Genomic DNA, 20294 nt, shown 5'->3' with positions numbered 1-20294 from the left:
AGAGACAGACACACAGACACAGACACACAGACACAGAGAGACAGACACAGAGAGACAGACACAGAGACACAGACAAACAGACACAGAGATAGAGAGACATACACAGAGACACAGACACACAGACACAGACACAGAGAGACAGACACAGAGACACAGACAAACAGACACAGAGATAGAGAGACATACACAGAGACACAGACACACAGACACAGACACAGAGAGACATACACAGAGACACAGACACACAGACACAGACACAGAGAGACAGACACAGAGAGACAGACACAGAGAGACAGACACAGAGAGATAGACACAGAGAGACAGACACACACCACACACCCTTCAGTCTGATCATATTGTTTTTAACAGACTCTGTCGTGCTCGAGTTATTAAATATTACAGTAAACTAAATATAACTGTTGAAGGATCTGAACAAAGGGAAGACGCAGTGTGTGTGTGTGTGTGTGTGGGGGGGGGGGTTGGACGGTGGCCAGGCGGCTGTTTGGAAACTTGTCCAAACACTGTGAGTTCCTCCGGCTGTTCTCTCTAAACACTCGGGCCTTGACCCCACGGGGAGAGAAAATTCCTTCAACTTCACTCTGAGATGCTCCTTCACCTTCCTCCTCCTCCTCCTCCTCCTCCTCCTCCTCCTCCTCCTCCTCCACCTCCACCTCCCTCCTCCGTCCACCTCCTACCGTCCCTCCTCCCTCAGCCTCCTCCCTACGTTTCCTCTGTCACTGTGTTTAGGAGCTGTACGTCACTCCACACCTGACGTTCACATTCCTGATTCAGCAGTTTCCCGGGTCGGGTGGAGCCGTGCCCTCACCTCCATCATTGAATAAGGACACCACGCGGGGACCCTCGGGGGGTGGGACCCCCGCAGAACCGGCAACCGTGGTATTTCCTCCTCTTCCAGCGTACCTCGGGGCTGCTGTGCAAACAGGGCCGGTCCCGTGGGACCGGGAAGTGGGTCTTTTTACCCATCAGCCACCTGGGCCCGGCCTGCACGCACATGGACTCCTCCACTCCCTCACCCCTCGGTCGCCCTGCCTGGTCTGCTCTGTCTCCATCGGGAAAAAGTGCGAGGCGGAGCTTCAGACTGGCAGGCCCATTAAATATCACTGGGTTTGTTTACGCTCCGCGGAGCAGCTTGGTGGGAATGACAACACGCAGGAGGCCTGTATTTTACCTTTTACTGCCTGTTTCTATGCACTGTCAGCTCCACCTTCACTCAGCGGGGTCATGTTCTGCTCTCTACACGCAGCGGGGATTAACCCGGACCCCGCGCAAAGTACTCCTTTAGATCCAGGATAGAAGGTGCTAAAATTCAAGATTAACCACAGGGGCGGAATCCGGGTTCAGAAAGTAAAAAATGTGGATCAAAACGTGGATTTGCTCATTAGAATCAAGACAGGGATCCAAGCGACGAGCGGAACCAGGCCTGTTACTTGCTGACCCTAGATTTTCCACCTCTGATTTGTCTGAAACGCGGTGGAACAATAAGCCCCGTCCATCATGCTCTGTGTGGGCAGGAAGAATAACTAAAGCCGACTCCTCCAATATTTTACGGAGATACGAAAGCAAAACACAGCGAAGCCGTCTGCGTCCCGGGGGACGAAGACGAGTGGCTCCTGAATCCCGCTCGCCTCCTCTGCCGCAGCTGCTGTTCCAAGAGCAACAGACGGAACGGGGGGGGGGGAGGCGGTTCGCGCTCGTCTCGCCGGGGGAAGAGGAGCATGGCGGGGTGACGAGGGACTGACCCGAGGTCTGCCAGGAGGAGGTCATGTCAACACCTTGGACTTCCAGGCGAGGAAGGGGAACTGGAAGGGTCTCGCTGCGCGCACGGCAGCAGCAGGAGCGGCGCTGTCAGCCTTTAAAGACAAACGCGTGAAGCGCTCGACATCGCGCTTTGTGTTCGGGGATGCCGCCAGCCACGCTTTTAGGTTGAGGTTTGCCTTGGATGTCCGCACGTCATTCTTCACGACTGTGCATTGGTAGAAGCCTGGTTAAAGGGCAAGCCCGGTATTTATTAACTTAAACCCTATTTTTCGATATTTGGGAATCAGTCCAAGCCGTGTGATCGGCATCAGAATCTTTGACAATCACAGAGGCAATCACCCTCGCCGACGCTCTCAAAAACTGGATCAATTTAAAACATTCACTCTCAAGCACTCTGGGTGACTCCAAATGATGAACCGTGAATGAAAATAAGGTTTAGCTGCAAAAAAAACCTTTAAAGTATAAAAAAATAAAAACATGACTTAAAAAAAAACATTTCTCTGGGTACAGTGTCCTTCAGAACAACATTAATCTTTCCGCTCTGTTTATAATTCCTTCGTGTTTCTATCCATGAGACGCTGATGACCCACCCCCCTCCCGCCCCCCGCCCCCTCCCTCCCACTGTGGAGCCACCACTCCCACTTATCAGGTTCCAAACAAAAGGGGGCTCTGTGAGTAACAGGAAGGAGACTTTGTTCATTAGATTAGACATGAAACTCCATCCTTCCATTTCCACCGCCCGTTTATTCACATCCTGGGTCGTGGTCGCAGCGCACTGAGGGCGTGAGGCAGGAAGACACGCCTGAGTGGCTCGGTCCACTGGTCCACTGGTCCACAGGTCCACAGGTCCACGGGTCGGTCCAGCTTTCACTCACACACACTCACAGCCCCTTGCCATCGAGAGCCTTCAATCAGCATAACCTGGAGGTGGGTCTTAAATGAAACCACGGAGGCTCCGTCCCCTCATGCACACAAGCTTTGATCTATTGCGGTGGGGTTTGGACTTCCTGGATGTCGAATTTCACTTTCTGAACCTGGATTTTCCAGCCCTGGTCCCGCATCAGGGTTAGAGCGCTCTGACAGACAGACAGGTATCTGAGGATCTGGATCCGACACAGCTGCTCCTGGGAAATCTATCTCCACAAAACCCCAAGGAGACTCTGAGGCAGCAGGTAGACGTTTCATGGAGTTGGATGGTAAGTGAAGCATCTGGAGCAGGTCGAACCCTGCGATCGGTCCCACTCTCTGGTGTCCACCGTGGTTTAGTTGACGTGGGTTTGTCTCGAATGAGTCAGAAACCATGTTACGTGGGGGTCAGCCAGCGTGTCCGTCCTCATGGATAGTCCAGCTGTCAGTGCTGCAGCCAGGGCTTAGTAGGGGTGGAGAACCTCTGGCCCGCGGGCCTACCGTGGTCCTCCGCTCTCCACAAAATTATTTTCCATCTTGATGCGTCGTCCTTGCACTCGTACCCAACAACCATTTGTGAAACAAAGCAATGAAACCCTGCCTGGGAAAATAAAAAAAGGCCTATCTTTTCCCATCTCGCTCTCTTTGGCATCACCCGCTAGAGGTAGAGAAACGGTGTCTTGCTCAAAAGCACTTTGGCAGCAGACACATCTAGTGGATTGAGCCCCGAACTGTCATCCAATCAGAGGAAAGCCTGTCCAACCAACAGGCGTTCATCATTTCCAACATCAGCCTCAAGTTTCACACTCGCTTGGACACATTTCAGAGTTTCGGACACACTACGTCTTTTTTTTTCGAGATATGTTATACTTATATATTATATTTTCCTCAGGAAGCCACTTAGCTGCTCTGCTATCATATAGAGAACCACAGGACAACAGGCCTGAGGTTGACAGACGGCCACTTGTCCAAAGAGCCACCCAAAGCCGACACGCACCTTCTGCCAGAAGTTGATGTAGAAGACCTCTCTGGAGAAGTTGAAGTAGATGTTGGTGTCGTAGGCGTCGTCTCCGGCGTTGGACACCGTCAGGTTCAGGGAGATGTTCCTTACTCCTCCCAGAGCCAAGTGGGGCTTGCTGTGCACTCTGAGGGGAACGGCACAACAAAACCTTTCAGCCACCGGGGAACATTCAAGGACTGCAAGGGGTCAGGGGTCGAGCAGTGAACAAGGATTTCAGTTTACGAATAGAACTTTTGACTTGAAGACCTCAACTTAACATCGACAAAGTGGGTGTTTGTGGGAAACTCAGAAAGTCTCCCCCCTGTGGTGGTTGTTTCATTAAAAAAGAAACGTGATCTGTTTGTTGCAAAGGGCACTAGGAGCTAAGAAAAATATACAGAGAAAGGGAAAGATCTCCCTAAAAATGGAAAACTACATGGAGGTGGTCCAAGTCTTTGGAGCGAAACGTGCGTCATAGCTCCAGCGTCCGCACCCTCCGCTGCTGTGTCTATGACATCACCTAATTTCCTCCAACTGGGGAGCGACGGCCAGAAGCAAGAAGTCACTCTAATATAAACACATGGACAGAACAAACTGGGAAGGAAAGGGGTTTTCTTTTTTAAAATCTTTTTTACCCAGAAATCAACAGTTTCCCACGAAGTCGCAGGTCCGCGGCGCAGTCGTCGGACAGGCAGTTCTTCTCAAACCACGTCTGGAGAAGGAAACAGGACAGTCAACACTTGAGATGAGCTCATCGCGGCCCAGCCCGGAACACTGCATCCTAGGGGGCAGCGGCACTCCACGCTCAGCCCCGGCTCAAACGCCTCACACATTCACTGTTTCTCTTTTCATGATCCAGAGAAGTGGACCATCTTTGTTCTGGAACTGAAACATTAAAAAGAAGCCTAATACGCGGCGGTAAAGCCCGGTGTAACGGAGCTACATTCCACAGAAATGAATTCCATACGAGCTGCGAAACGCCGTCTCCTTCCAGTTTTCAGGAAGCCAGGAGCAGCGCATGGAGGTGGCTGCTAAGAAAATAAATTAATCAGCTCTCTGGATTCCACTCAGGCAAAGTCAACACCACTGACACCGAGCCGGTAACCAACACCAAATCATTCTAACCTCAGCCCCACACTCTCACTGATGATGCTTCAGGTGCTTTCAGTTTCATCTCAATCCAGATTCATTCAGGAAATCGACAGCATGTCGGTGTCGCTGAACTCGACAAAGGAGAGAGGAGGTTTCTCTCTGAGCTTCCTGGACATGGCTGTGGAGCCGCCTCTTTACCTTCAGTAAACGTAACGTCCCCATGGAGCAAAGATAAATACGTGTTCTGAGTTTGTCATCCCACAGAACAATGTGCTATCAACCACATTGTTCTGTTGTCTGGTGTTTATATGGTGTAAGGGGGGCGGGGCCATGCCGGGTAGCGACACGTCACGCGTCCCCGCCCAAAAAACCGGACCACAAAGATGGCGAGAAACAGTTTAACGGTCTCACCGCACAGTTCAGTACGACATGGTTCAGTCATTTCATGTTTTTCAGAAATGAATGTTCCTCGCCTCCATGTTAATCCATTAAAACAAACCTCAGACTAAAATTTGAAGCAGAACAAACATCACATGCAAATAAATAAAAAATGACTCCGTAGAACAACGTGGGCTATAAATGATCGTATTATACTAGAAGCATGTTTACTACAGATTCCTGATAAACTTTCTTGGGGCATTTGGAACCGCTTCATATTTTACTCTCTAGTTTGTTTCCAGACTCTCTTGAAAGGATCAGAACCAATGGGAGTGAACGTAGAGTAGAACGACAGAAGCTCTGTTCCGCACACGGCGACCAGAAGCTTCAGGCGGTGTTCCCAAAAACCTCCACACCACTTTCACAATATCATTTCCATCACGATGATCTTTCTTGGCTGTAATAATTGAGGGCGTGAGAGGTTTGACCAACAGTTCCACGGACACCAACGGTCCCGTCCGCCGACCTCTCAGAGCCGTTACCTCGTTCTTGGCGGCGATCTTTCCCCCTTTCTTCCAGCGGAGCACGGGGGTCAAGGCGGGCAGGTCTCGGTCCGGCGGCCCGCTCACCGTGTGCGTCCCGAGGGCGTACGCCACCTCGAAGGTGATGGCGGTGAACACGTCCTTCACGTCCTTCTGCGGAGAGCACAAACAGCACGCTCAATCACCCGCTTCACCTTTCCACACGGAAACAATTCCGACGCAGTATTCCACAAGGAAAACAGGCCTGTAAAAAAACAGCTGGCATCAAATAAACATTTGTCTTTCAGTGGCACGGGATGAGACCTCGCTATGGCAGATCAGCACCTGCTTCCAGCTCAGAGCTTGTCGACATCATCAGCTGATCGTTTAGATCGAATAAGGCCGATATCACGACTGTGATCGCAATGAGCGATTGCGTGAACGAAAATAAAGCGTAATGAGCAGCATGCGGCCGTGCCAGCTGAGTTAGTGTGAAAGGATCAAATGGAATCCTGCCTCCGAAGCACACCTTTCTGTTTTGCTTATTGAAACAAGAGCCTGACTTACAACTGGAAGGTTTTTAATATACACACAGTGCACGCAGAACATCCCCAGAAGGCGCTTGCAGACGGCTCGGTAACAAGCCGCTTGTATCTCGGTTCCCGCTGATAGGATCTGGACCATGTGAGAGGTGTTTGGTTTGGCACCGAGCACGGAAACCGCAAAGATTGAGGCGGAAGGGGGAAGGAGGAGTGATCAAATCCGTCGACGTCTTCATTAGGGGATAACACCGAGAGAAGCAGATACAGTCTAAGTCATGCTTCCTCGGCTCCCCTGTCAGTTAAAGAGCGCTCGGCCTTTTGAAGGTGGCGCCGCGCCTGGATCAGGAAACATTCACACGAGCTGTGAAGGCGGCTTGTGTCTGTGCCTGCGGACATGGAGCCAAACCCATAAAGTAAACACAAGGGCTTCACTGTTGCCTTTCCGGTGGTCACTAAGGCCATTCTTCCTTTTTACACCCTCTCTCTCTCTCTCTCTCTCATTTTTTGGCCATTATCGCAGTTTTCCGATGCCCACCCACTCATCAACCTTTCCTCAGGCGGGCGTGCAGCCAGTCTGCAGTAAGAAATACACCAGGAATCAGAGGGGAGAACGCTGAACTTCTACCTAGCAACTGTGAAAGAGTTATGGCAGGAAGGAGCTGGGTCGGGTCGTGGGCAGGACACCACCAGGCCTGAAAAGGTACATTACATTTTGGGGGCTCTTTGGGGAGCAGCGCCACAAGGCAAGAAACATTTTCAATTGTTTTCCTTTTGGGCGATTTTACGTTACGTTCTTTTGTAGATGTGCTAATGACAGCAGTGCCAGCTCCTCCACTAAGATAAGCCCCAGAGACACGGAGCAGAGGTCGGGGCTCCATCCCTCATCAGACCGCGTGCCTCGCTGCTCGTACAGAGGCCATGTTGTTTCAGCTCTGGACGGTCCAGGGAGGTACCGGGAACAATGTCGCTCTCAGTGTGTTACGAGCGCTGGTGCTCGTGTGCGGAGCTGCTAAAATCCTCATGCTCAGAAGCCATTAAAGCGGTGCCTGAAATGGCCCCTGTCCATCGGCCTCTGAGTGAACCCAGCCCCTGGGAGCGCCCTGGCCTGGGGGGCCTCAGCATCGAGGCGGGGCAGACTGCTCCCAATATACATCTCACTTTTTCATGAGCCACATGAGAACCTTTGGCTCATTTTGGGGGGGATTCAAAGTCTCATATTTGGAAATGACCTTTAAACTAGAGTGAAGGGGCACATTCACAAAAAACATTTACAAATACTTCTCTTTCCATTTTTTATTTTTAATAGCATCTGTGTTATTATTACACAGACAAAGAAGTGTTTCCTTCACTTTGAGCAGCTGAGAGCTTTCAGGCCCTTCACACCGGAGCAGCACCGGGTCACAGCTTTTATTAGCCAGTTATTCCTGTCCCCCAGCTCCTACCCAGGCCCCGGCATCGGCCCCGTCACCTCCACAGTCCCAGAACAGAGGAGCTCCTGACCCCCCCCAAAACCCCCCGCTGGTGTTAATTGCCTTTTAGCTTTAAATCTCTGAGTGGAATCGACTCCCAACAACTGTTTCCAACACACCGGTCAGACTCACAAGAGAGTGCTTGTGACAGGTCGCCGTCCCCGTTCAAAGGCGGCTATTGTGCTAATCCCAATCCAAACCCTCAAGGCCCTGAGGGAAGATCTGGTGCTTTCAAGTGAGAGGACAATTCCAGGAATGGAATCTCTGTTGTTTAAGACATTTACACATCAACTAACTCTCTCCTGCTGTCAAGGGCTACAACAGGGGGCGACGTGGCGCAGGAGGAGCAGCGGGTCGTTCGGTTAATAGAGGGGTCCCGGTTCGATCCCCCGTGGCGCGCCGACATGTCCTCGAGCAGGAAGCTGAACCTCTCAACTGCTCTCGATGAGCAGGTTGCCGCCGCCATCGAGGTGTGAATGTGCGGCACGTGCTGGTTTAGAAAAGCCTTATAAAAATGCAGGACCTCTGTGCTGCTCAGTGACTGGTAAAATCTAGACATACAGCCACTGAATCCCTATCAGGAGGGTTGAAGCCAGTGTAGTACGCAGGATCTGCCTTCAGTGAGACAGGCCTTTACGCTGCCCTGTCTCTGATCGCTGATTGTAACCACACCTTACTGGACTTTTAAAACTCACAAAATATAAAGAGGTTGAAGCGACTGCACACTTTAATGAGACGCTCGCTGCAGTCTAAATACTTCGTCCCCGGAGAGACGTGTGTTTAGAGCCTGGTCACATGATGCGGGAAACCTGTCCTAATTCCATGGTGTTAAGGGTGAAAACTGGGTTCAAATAGCTCCGGTTCCACCTCCCAGCGCCGTCTCAGACCCACGGATCTACCTCCGGCCCCGTCGTACCCATCCTTTCATGCTCTCTTTCCTTTCATGTTCTATCCTTCTGGAGCACGTAGACCCACTGAGCCACCCGTACAGCACCTTGGTGCACGTCGTAAATTTACACAGAAATCTCAGTCCAAATGCCCACACACACACACCATCTGAGCTTATACCTTCAAATGTGTTTTCTTTGTGTTATGTGAAGCACTTTGTGACAAAGCCATGGAAATGAAGTTAGCCTGAGATTCCCCCTGCGTGGGCTCTGATCTCACTGGATCACATGGTAACTGGATCATTGTGGTGGCAGGGACCCAAACCGGCCCTCCCGCCCTCCCTCCCTCCCTCCGGGTGGGTGCGGGGGGAGTGACGTCAGCTCCAGCAGCTCTGAACCTCGGCCTAACGCCTCACGGTCGGCTGGAAGGAGCACAAGCAGCTCCACAGAGCCAGAGCCCTCCTCTCAGCTGTAAAACACTCTTACAGCTGATGCCTGGTCACGGGAAGTCTCAGCTAACAACTGAGGGGAAACACACACAGTCCTCTTTGTGAGAGCTGCTGGTTGTTTGTCCGTCTTGCAGGGGAATTCAACGGCAAACAACGGGGGATCTTGACAAATGGAATCGGTTAATTGGAAACAGTTTTGGAGTGGAGTGATGAATGGAGTCATTGGTTTAAGGGGAAAGAGAAACAGAGACTATGTTGCGCACTACCATCCCCAGTGTGGGGCTGACTTCTGTTTCTCATTGAGTTTTAATGATGCAGGGTGAAGCGGGGCCTTCTCAGACCTTTCTTTCTTCTTAACTCCTTGAAGGACAAATCGCGCCCGCCCCCAGAACACCATTACAACGTCTTTCAGAAGAATATGCAACACGTTCTAAAAGGAGAAACCTCAAATGAGCTCGCTGTGTTGTAGTCTCCAAAGGCCACATCGGGCCCAGGCCAAGACCAAAGCTTTTCCACTTCCAGTCGAGTCAGGTCCAAGACTGTCGTGAGTCCAACGTGAGAACAGAGGGGCTGAGACGTGAGTGAAGACACTGGAACAGTTGCAAGTCAACCACAATGACAAGTGTGCAACTGTTTCTACAGGAATAGAAAAGGGAAAATAAAACAATGACACTGGTCATACAACACGCTGTCAACACGCTGTCCAGCAGAGTCCAGACTGTGAAGCAGGACCGTGTGTGCGTTTCGACCTCATCCCTAACTCCCAGTGTTCAATCCACGGAGCCCATCCTGGACCTCAGCCGACCCTCTGTGAGGGGCTCTGAGGGTCTGAGCCCAAACCCTAACCCTAACCCTCTTTTTTCACATTTCATATTTCTGTGTGTTTTCCTGTTCACTGTGTTTACACCCAAACAGGACGACTGTTGTCCCCTCACTTGGAACGTCTGAGTCAAAGGATAATCAGCATTGATAGCCTGGGTTTACGCCTCCATTATTTCAAGCTAAATAATTCCAAGAAAATGTAAAGAAACACAACAAAATGATCCCAGATTGTTTGCTTCAGACCAGCTTTTCACAAAAGGTGCAATGTTCTCTCCTCCACGTCCTGCCAGCGAGAATAGTTGACTCGACCTGAAAGGAATGATGGAAGTGGAGATTCTTAAATGTCCGTCCAGGTTTACGTGCCAACCTGAAGCGATAATAAATCGCAGGCTTCTTCTCTGGACCTGCTGAGCATCGCACTGCGTTTCTCAGAATCCGATCAGGCTGGCAAAGCTTGAAAAAAAAACCCTAAAAGAGACTGCGATCCACCACCCAACCTCTCCAACTGGAGCGGACCCCATACAAATGCCTGATTTGAAATCCCCTCAATCCATTTTTAATATTAATATTTAATATTAAATATTTCTGTCGGAAAGTAAAAAAAAAAAGTGAAAAAGACCTGACAGGGGCTCCCTGCACTCTACACATGGCCCCGGCCCAACGGGAAAGTGCACATATAGCGGCTTATCATTTGACAGGAAACACAGACCATCTGTACCGTCATGCACAAAAACATTCCTTGAATAAACATGATAAAATACCGGTCCGTCTTCAGCAGCGCACATACAGAAATACATCCCATTATCAGAACAGAACTGATCTACGGCCCCTCTCCTCCTGAAAAGCCCCGCGCCGTCCGGGGGGCGGCACACCGGGATCCATCACTCACGCCTGAGAGGCTGTTTGGAGCGGAGCCCATTTACCGCGTTCTGAAACAATGTCCACATAAACACAAATTACAGGAACCTTTACGGCCGAGCCTGCCTCACGAAGAAGGCATTCGAGGTCTGACCCACGGACAGTTAAAAGCACAGCTGGCTTTCATAAAGACCCAGGCAGAGGTGTAGCACTTTCCCTGGTGGAACCGGGCAGATGGAACTGGTTTTCAGCTCAAACAGACCCGCACCCGCGACGCGCGATGGACACGTCGATGCTGCTGCAATGCGTGGTGAAGGAAAGAGGCCGAGAGCATTCCACACTGAGGTGAACGCAACGTGTCGGGCTTAAAACCCTCGGCCGGTTTCCATCCAGGCCCCCTCCGTGTCCACGGCGCGTCGTCTGCCATTTTGTTTAATTTGTTTTAATCAACCGCCCTCGACCTCTCGGGTCCCGCTTCCTGTAAACAGATGCATCCCAGTCGGGGGCCGGGGGGGCCGAGGGGCCTCGCGGAGCCCCGTCTGTATCTCTGCATCTTCATTCCCCAAATTCCAAGCTCTGAACTCCCATCGTCGCGTCCATCAAGACTCACTCCTCTTCCGATCCGGGCTTCACGCGGAGTCACCACGAGGACACGCCGAGCCTCCCAGCGAGTAAAACAACACTGGAGAGAGGGGAACCTGGATGTGCACCAGGCCTTTTAAGGAGGCAGCTTTTGACCTTCCAAATACACAGAAAATAGCGCTTGAAGCCAAACAATCTGTTGCTGCCGAGGGTGAAAATGTCTGTTCTAGCCTGTTCTTAAATAACGTAAGAAACGGCTCAAAAACCACACACGACTTAACGACAAATAAACCACCTTCCCAGAACGCAAACAGAGGATTTTCATGGAAATATTGAGGTAATGCGTGGTCCCGAGGGGGTCATTGGTAAGAGGAGATCAATTTCATCTATTTTAAACCGATGTAAAGGAAGCATGTTTCACCGGGCGGGGTTCTATTACGTAGTCACGAGCAATCAGGCTTCCACAAAAGCACGATACGTTTTTATTTGGCTTTTGTTGCTTTTTTCGGACTCTTCCAGGGCAAGCGGCTAAAGACTTCCCGGCTTTGAGAGACGGACGTCCGTTGCCATGGTGATAATCTTTGTGGGAACGCAAACAGGAAGTTGTTTATTAGCGTCCGTGTCTTTCTGGTTTGAGAAATACAACTTCCCAGAGTGTCTGAGAGTCTCTCCGCGCAGTTTATTTGTCCACGCAGCACGGTGAGTTCATTTGAACCGAGTGTCTCCGGCAGAGCGCTGGGTTCGGACCCCATGCGGGCGCAGATAGCGGGCAGATGTGAGCTCTATGAGGATCTGCGTGTTGAAGGGGGTTCCATCCTGGTGACGGAGCAGGGATCCAGATGCTTCCTGTCACCGAGCTCCAGATCTGGGTCACTTCAGCTGCATTGTTGCTCCGGCAGTTATTCTTTTTCAGACTCCACCCAGATAAATCTGTGTTTCAGCCTCCAAGCCCAGAGCCCAGAGCCTCGAGCGGGGGTCTCGACCCAGGCTGGACCGAGTCATGTTCTTAAAATGTAGTTTCACCAGAAAGTATATTCGGGTTCTTTGAGTCACTGTGCTCACATTCACTTTTTGTTCATATTTACACCTTGAACCACGTCTGTTATATTTTATGTGATGTTCTCTGTGACACAGCTTTCAAACTTTTGAAATCTAAAACTATTTGAAAGAGAAGGACGGCAGAACCTACGAACGCGGTTTACATCTTGTTTGAACCGGTTTGTCACAACACCTTGTGGTTGAAGTTCCATCAAAATCGATCCACCAACGGAGAAGAAATTAGTGAAAAACTGAACAACTTTGAGCCACACATTCAGCTGGTTCTGCTTGACATTGCTCTTAAACAAAATTAAGGCGATGAGATTTAGAGTAAGACGTTTTATGACGTCATCATTTTATTTACTATAAATGTGCAGGCTCTGGTTCAGAATGTACATTGGACCGTGTTCAGTGTGCGGTGTAGACTGTCGCTCTGTAGTGGTTAGAGATTACAAACTATATGTTGACGTGTGTTGATGTACCTTCTTACCTGGTAGATGTCTGTGGATCTGTTCTATTAATATTTTTCTATCTCTTTGGTCCTCATTACTTTGCCAGATTAAAGAAAAATACAAAAAAAACAGTAATCCACAAAAACTTGTGACCACGTCAAGTCGAATCCACTCGAATGTAATGTGATGATAGTGATGCGTTCAAGATCCAGTGAGACATCGGAAAGATTTAAGCCGTGAAAGTTTTTTCATGGAAACATAACTTATTCCAAATGTAATCCAAGAAAAAAGTCACTGAAATAGTACAAGTTCGACTCATATTGTAAATATCCGTAAGTACATAAACCTGAGTAAATACGTCATTATTGAAGCGCACGAGACTCAACGTCACCTACCGTCACTGAGACGGCACATGTACTTACACACAACAAGGTAAGTTGTTACAATGACAAGATTTGGTTTAAAGTTTTAAATAAATGGTTGTTTTAAAGAAACATCATGTATAAACAGTTTCCTACAGATAACAGAGCAGATTTAAATGAAAAGACAGAAAGTTCTTCCATAATAATTCTAATGACAAATTCATGTTAAAGTTCCATAAATGTTGTCTGCATTACAATATAGACAAGTCATCTCTTAAACTGTATTTTCCAATTGTATGTTGTTAACAGAAAAAAATAAATAAATTAGTAATTACAACTAACATGTATTTATTATGTTATAAGATAACATTAATTTATTATTATTGTTGTGCAAATCAATTACGAAGTTTGTTTTTGTTATTATTTCAGTTGACGAAAAATAGCCAAAAATATAAGACAATAAAGAAGCCATTGTGCAAAAATCCTCAAGGTCAGTCACAATATTCTAAAAAAAGGTACTATGGATGTAACTCCACCATGTTTGATGTTTTTAAGTTTAGTAAAATGTGATGCATTTCACAGGAACCAATTAACTGTAACGGATACCTAAAACAAATAACCTGGACCCTGTGTAATGCTGCCTGCAGCTATATTTATTATTTATTATTATTATTATAATAGATATTGTTATTATTATTATTATTACTATTACTCTTATGATTAATAATATATATTTTTTTGTAGCTCCGGTGTGGAGGAACCAGCCTTAGGATGAAAATGCAACAGTATCAGTTGCATTGAAGTTGGAACTTGGAAAAATCTGACTTTCATCTTGGAAAAGTGGAAGTTTTAGGGACCTTTCAGGCAGATCAGTCCTGAGTGTCGAGCACAATCCCCTTTGCAGGGGTTTGAAACTTGGAACTAAACTAGTCTGTAACTGCCGATTCGGGATTCCGAGTTCGGACTTCCAACTGAACGCAGCGCGAGACCCGAGCTTCCATCTCCAGGTGGGAGGAAGTGGGAGGTGCTTATAACAAATGGGAGGAGCTGCTGCATGGCTGAGACGAGATGGGTGGAGGCTGTGAGCGGCGGAAGATAGGGCGAGGAATCACAGACTGATCCATGGAGGACAGGCTGAAGACAACTGGTCCAAACTGCTCCAGCATTTAGGCGTCACACATGATGGAGACACATACACGCACACGCACACACACACACACACACACACACACACACACTGGTGTGGGAAACAAAGTCGGAGCAGAGCTTTCATTTCGGCCACCCATCTCGCTGCTCTGTGGCAGGAATGTGGCCGACAGACCGCGAGGAAACATTTTACCCAGCATGCCGAGCCGCCAGGATCAACAAATCATCAAATCACTTCAACATTTGGTTGCCCTCTGTGCATTGACTATAAATCGCCATAGCAACCGGCCCATGTGACCAAGCGCTGGCGGTGGAGGGACGTGGGAAGCGCAGGGTGACTCATTTCGGTCCATTCTGCACGTTCCATCACAACAACCTGGGGAAGAATTCTGCAAAGTTGGTTCTGCCAGAAACTTGTTGGGGAATCCAGACCAAAATACTACCCTGCACTAAAATTAGCATGAATAAGCCCCGCTCTCTGCTATTAAAACCAGGAACTGCCGACAAAGCCTTTAGTTCCAATTTTTATGACAGGATCTTTTCCTGCTTTCCACTCGCGTGATGGCTGCGCGGAGCTATTTTGGTAGGTTTTAATATTTTCCCTCTCATGTGTAATAAATAGGTGCTTGTGTAATGGAGCAGCTGGCTCTGATCAGCGCGCTGCTCGCTCTGTTTCCTCCTGGCGCGGCGTCATCCAGCCAGCGCCGCCGCATCGAGGGAATCGAACGTTGCGCGCGGGACGTCGAGGGGGGAACAAAGCGGCAGTGTGTGTCCGGACCCCGGCCCCGCGTGCCGCCGCGCCTCGGGGATCCCAATTACTTGGCTCCCCGTGGGGGGCAAACACATGGCCCGAGGCCTCCATCTGGGACGCCGCGTGTAAATAACTCTGGAGGGTTATTTTAAGCGGTTCCTGCTGATCCCTGTGTCGTTTTTTTCAGATGGTTTGAGGCGAGTTGTTAATCTGTGGAAACGACTCGTGTCCCTTCCTGCGCTGGACGCAGAGAGCCAGAAACAAGCAAACAACCCGGCGTCCTTTCCAGTCCGAGTGCAAGCCGGCGATTCGACACAGGGAATAAATTAAACTGGGAACTGACTGAGAAACACATGAACGTGCAGAACAAATTCCTGTCATCGCACATTTAATGAAGTTAAGACGATGTTTAATCAATCGGCACGGACGTAAAAACGGAACAGACTGGAATAAAATGAGAGCAGGCTCCAGCGCTCTGCTGTGCTGCACCAGACTTCTAGAGGCTTTAAAACAAAAAAACACCAGAGGAGACATTATGTCCCAACTTTCAAATGTCAACGAGGAAAGAGACTTGGTTCACAGACGCATTCCACCGTGAACAATCCTGAATCCACTTCTCACAATTCTGTTTTCGACATTTTGATTTTCCTCGAAGACTCGATGTTGACCTGCGACCTCCGGTTGGAAAACCGTCAAACGGGCACATTTTGGATTTTTTTTTTTTTTTGCCACGGAAATGAAAAGTGTCCAAGCTTCTGCTCAGTATCGGAGAAGATAAAGTGAATCTCCGGGTCTGTTCCGAGATATAGCGCAAAAATCTTTGCTCCCCTACGCCGACGCTGTAAACCGCGGCATTCAGCGCTCTGTCTACAGGGGGCGCCCCGGCGGCTCAACCGGGTAGTGCAGTGACTCCATCATAAGAAACATAATATACTGGAATAAAACAACATTCCGCCACGGTGGCCTGGTGGCGGCGGCAGCGGCGCAGGGTCGGGGCTCGGACCTTTAAATACCCTCACCGTGCCACGGGGACACATGAGATGCCGGGCAGCACAGGGTGGAATATAGGCCAGACGCTAATTTAAACATCCAACTGTTGGTGGAACGCTCCAGCTGCTCCGGCTCCTCTGGGACGCTGGTTTCCGCTCATGTATACAATACCGCACATGGCCACAAAAGGCGCGGTGTGTTGGCAGCGTCTCAAGGCCTACCTGCACGGGACACGTAAACACGTACGCGCGAACGGGCGCGGAAAAGGTGGCGGAGGGCGACAGACGCAGGGACCCTGCGGCCCCAGGAGCGCCAACGATCAGAAGAGACCCCAAACCGCCGGCGGCGTGCAGACACAAGGAGACTCGCGAGGAGGCTCGGCGTCGCTCTCAGAACGTGCTGATCCGACGCCCAAACGGCCGACGTCCAGACTTCTCCTGAGCCTCTAGGAGCAACTGAATACGCCTCTGAAAATCACCTTTCACAATCTCATCCCAGCTCTCGCTCACAGGACCCTCGCCACGTCCCGTCCCAACGCACAGCACGCCGCCTTTTAAGACTAAATCTCCCCGAAGCCCGACCGGCTTCTGGTGGGAAGTGACCGGAGGCTGCGGCCTCACGCCAACGCGACAACGGAGAATCCAAAGCTTTCCACTTTGTCCTGCTCTGGTCACCAGGTACTGGACGGTTCACCAGCAGAAAGCTGCTTCTCCTGACGTGCTGAGGCGGTATTACAGTCCGTGTTCAGTTTATTCCACTAAAAATACCCAAATAGAGCGGAACAGGTTCCATCTGGAGGCCAGGGGCCAGCCAAAACATCTTCTAAATGATCCACATCAAACAGTTGAGTAATTTCGGGAGGAATTACTCACGAAAAAAATGTTCAGAACTATTGGAATGGACAAATGCTGCACGGTGCGTTAGTCGTGCGATGTGTGAAAAGCTTTTTTTTTAAGCATTTACTGAGCGGACATTCCATCGCTTCAGACGCTAAAAAAACCCACTTCTGCCACCCGTCGAACTGGAACCGGGCACAGCTCACCTCATTTCCAAGTCCAAAGGTCTTTAAATTAAATGGTTTGATTTACGGTCAGGCCAGGACGCTCCATTTCCAAGCAGCGTCGTGAAGCTCCGAGCCCACGAGGAGCTAGGCTAGCTGAACCCCCCTGCAGCCATGCATTGAGCTAACACGGTTAGCATGTAGCCCGTCGCTGGCTGAGGTGTGGAAACATGGAGAGGAAAGGGAAGCTTTTGTTTTCCTCAACATGTGGTCGTATGGTTGTGCACTGTGTGTGTGTGTGTGTGTGTGTGCGTGCGTGTGTGTGTGTGTGTGCATGCCTGTGTGTGTTTATGAGTGTGTGTATGTGTGTGTGTGCATGCGTGTGTTTATGAGAGTGTGTGTATGTGTGTGGGTGGGTGGGTGTGTGTGTGTGTGTGTGTGTGTGTTTGTGTGTGTGTTTATGCATGGGTGTGTACATGTGTGTTTGTAAGCATGTGTGCGTTTATGCGAGTGTGTGTAAGTGCGTGCGTGTGTATGCGTGTGTGTGTATTTGCTTGTGCGTGTGTGTTTATGCATGGGTGTGTGTGTGTGTATGCAAGTGTGTGTATGTGTGTGTGTGTGTGTGTGTGTGTGTGTGTGCAGTCGGGCACCAGCTGTTTCCCATTAGCATTCCTGCTCGGCTGAAGACGAGGGCTGGACACATGAGGAAGATAAACGACGCGATCGGCCGAACAGCGCGTCAGGAGCCAGATCTGGTTCAGAGAATCTGCAACACGATGGACTGGAACAACAACAAAGCTAATGCTAATGCTAAGACTCCTGGGTCCTGGGTCATGGGTTTTGGGCTTCTGGGCTTTGGATTCGGGAGCTCTGGATTCTGGGTCCCGTGCTTCTGGGTCCTGGGGTTCTGGGGTACAGGGGTTCTAGGACCTAGGTTCTGGAGCTCTGGATTCTGGGTCATAGGGTTCTGGGGTCCTGGGGTTCTGGGGTACTGGGGTACTGGGACCTGGGTTCTGGAGTTATGGAGCTCCAGTTTTGCCGCCCTCCCCCCCCCCGGAGCCTCTAATCCTGGTCTCTCTGGTTGCTCTGAGCAGCAGGTGGACTGAAATAATGAAACTGTAATCCACAGAACAGAGCAAAACACAGCGTGACCTTCCCGCCGACTCGGCCTTCTGGGCTAGACTAAACACGTCCCCACGGCCGCACCGTGCACGCAAACCGCTCTCAGTCCGTGGACTAGATCCTCGGGATATACAGGGCAATACTGACAAAATCAAATATCATGATATTTTTGACTGAATACCCTGATATTGATAATTTGGGGATGAATGTGAGCTATTTATACACAAGAATGATCTGAGAACCAATCTATCAATTCCAGGCGTTGATTGGAACATCTACCTCCGCTCCTTAAAGACATTGAACTCTATCACCACGACCCCAGACGTACAGTCCCAGACCGGATCTGGACTCATATCCCGATATCCACGTCAGGATATAGCGGACAGCACGACTAGATCAGACCGGGCTCAAAGCTTCGCCGTAGCTCTGCTGCATGCCAGACGGACTCGGGACGGAGCCCCCTCTCCGATAGCGTCTCGCTCGGCGTCGTTCAGAAGAGTGTTTACCTTCTGCTGGAGACCAGAGTCGTTACCGCGCCCACCCAGGAGCCTCATGGCAGAGCGCGCAGTTTACTGTCAATTAGGCCAAATTGAAGAGGAAATGTGAAATGAAGGGCTTCCTGACGTATTCAGCGACAGACAGAAACACCCAGCAGGAGCAGGAGAACCAGGAGAACCAGGAGAAAACCAGGAGAACCAGGGAAACCAGGAAAACCAGGAGAACCAGGAGAAAACCAGAAGAACCAGGAGAAAACCAGGAGAACCAAGAGAAAACCAGAAGAACCAGGAGAAAACCAGGAAAACCAGTAGAAAACCAGAAGAAAACCAGGAGAACCAGTAGAAAACCAGAAGAACCAGGATGACCAGGAGAAAACCAGGAGAAAACCAGGAGAACTAGGGAAACCAAGAGAAACCCACAGGAAAACCAGGAGAAAACCAGGAGAAAACCAGGAGAAAACCAGGAGAACCAGTAGAAAACCAGAAGAATCATGAGAACCAGGAGAAAACTAGGAGAACCAGGGAAACCAGGAGAAAAACAGGAGAAAACCAGGAGAAAAACAGGAGAAAAACAGGACAACAAGGAGAACCAGGACAATGCCGGGAGAAGCTGACGCTGGACAGACCTGGACTGCTGAACAGGAGGAGCCAGGGAGCAAAGTGACCATGTTCTTTGGCAATACCGGATCAATGTACAGGATTGGAACCTCTGCACCCCGATGGAAGAATAAAATGGAGGTTCAAATACTTTTTGTTGGAGTTTTCCTTTCATACGGCAGTGATTTCATCTTGTCTTTGTGGGAGAAGAACCGTTTTCATCCCTGTTGGGGAAGTGTGTCCTCTGCATTTTACATCCTATCTATTTGGGATCCGCAGCACGGCGCCCGGGGATCAACTGCAGCTCTGGAGCCGGTGCCTTGCTCAAGGGCATCGAGGGGAGCGTCATACCCTGGCGTGCACCAGAGTTTCCGTTGGAACAGACTGGTGCAGGTCAACATGTCCTGGGAGATTTCAATGACCCGGACAAATGGGACAGATTCCCATCAAATATCATCTGTGTTTGTTGAGCTTAAAAACTATTGATAAGCAGGCTATATAGAGAATGACATCATCAAGGCATGTCGGTTTATAATATTTTTTATTGAATATTCAAAATAAAATGTCCCGTCAGTTAACAGCGTTTTAAAAAGAAATAAATAAATATTACGAATATTACGATCTCAAATCAAATTATTTCTGTTTGTGAACAATAAGTAACTAGTGCAGCCACTTTAATTAACATTTTGATCAAATCAAAAACAAAATAAATATGACGAGTAGGTCTAAATAATAAAGTTTGTGGTGTTGTCCGTCTTTGTCGACATATTTTACACAATTTTATACAATAAAATACCGTCTGCTTTGGGTTGGAAATTAAATATCCCAAAAAAACACCAAACTATGAATGTGTGTCCCAACGATACATCATCTTTCTGTTGCTCTTCTGGACGCTGTGCTTTGTCTCAGCTCCGTGTTTACTGTGTTTACAAGCACAACCTGTCCACGGGGCAGGGGGCGGGGCTTATTGCTATATCGACAAGAGTGATTGGTCAGAGGTGAAAGGTCAGCTTTAGATATTCCAAACTGATTGGCTTTTCTTTGCAACTTGCCG

The 20294-nt window shown here is 49.4% G+C and overlaps 1 protein-coding gene across 2 annotated transcripts in view; it reads right to left on the bottom strand.

Annotated features, from left to right (window-relative positions):
• The window catches only part of itga9 (integrin, alpha 9), a 56628-nt gene that overhangs the window by 16227 nt on the left and 20107 nt on the right, over positions 1–20294 (bottom strand). For both annotated transcript variants that reach the window (XM_080016775.1, XM_080016776.1), the window contains exons 16-18: positions 5698–5850; positions 4321–4397; positions 3683–3830 (exon numbers count right to left, since the gene is read on the bottom strand). In XM_080016775.1, coding sequence (XP_079872901.1) covers positions 3683–3830; positions 4321–4397; positions 5698–5850 — 378 coding nt within the window. The remainder of the gene's footprint in view (positions 1–3682; positions 3831–4320; positions 4398–5697; positions 5851–20294) is intronic.

Source organism: Zeus faber, assembly GCF_960531495.2.
Source record: "Zeus faber genome assembly, chromosome: 16".
Classification (NCBI taxonomy): Eukaryota; Metazoa; Chordata; class Actinopteri; order Zeiformes; family Zeidae; genus Zeus; species Zeus faber.
This window is presented reverse-complemented; position numbering and strand designations above follow the sequence as displayed.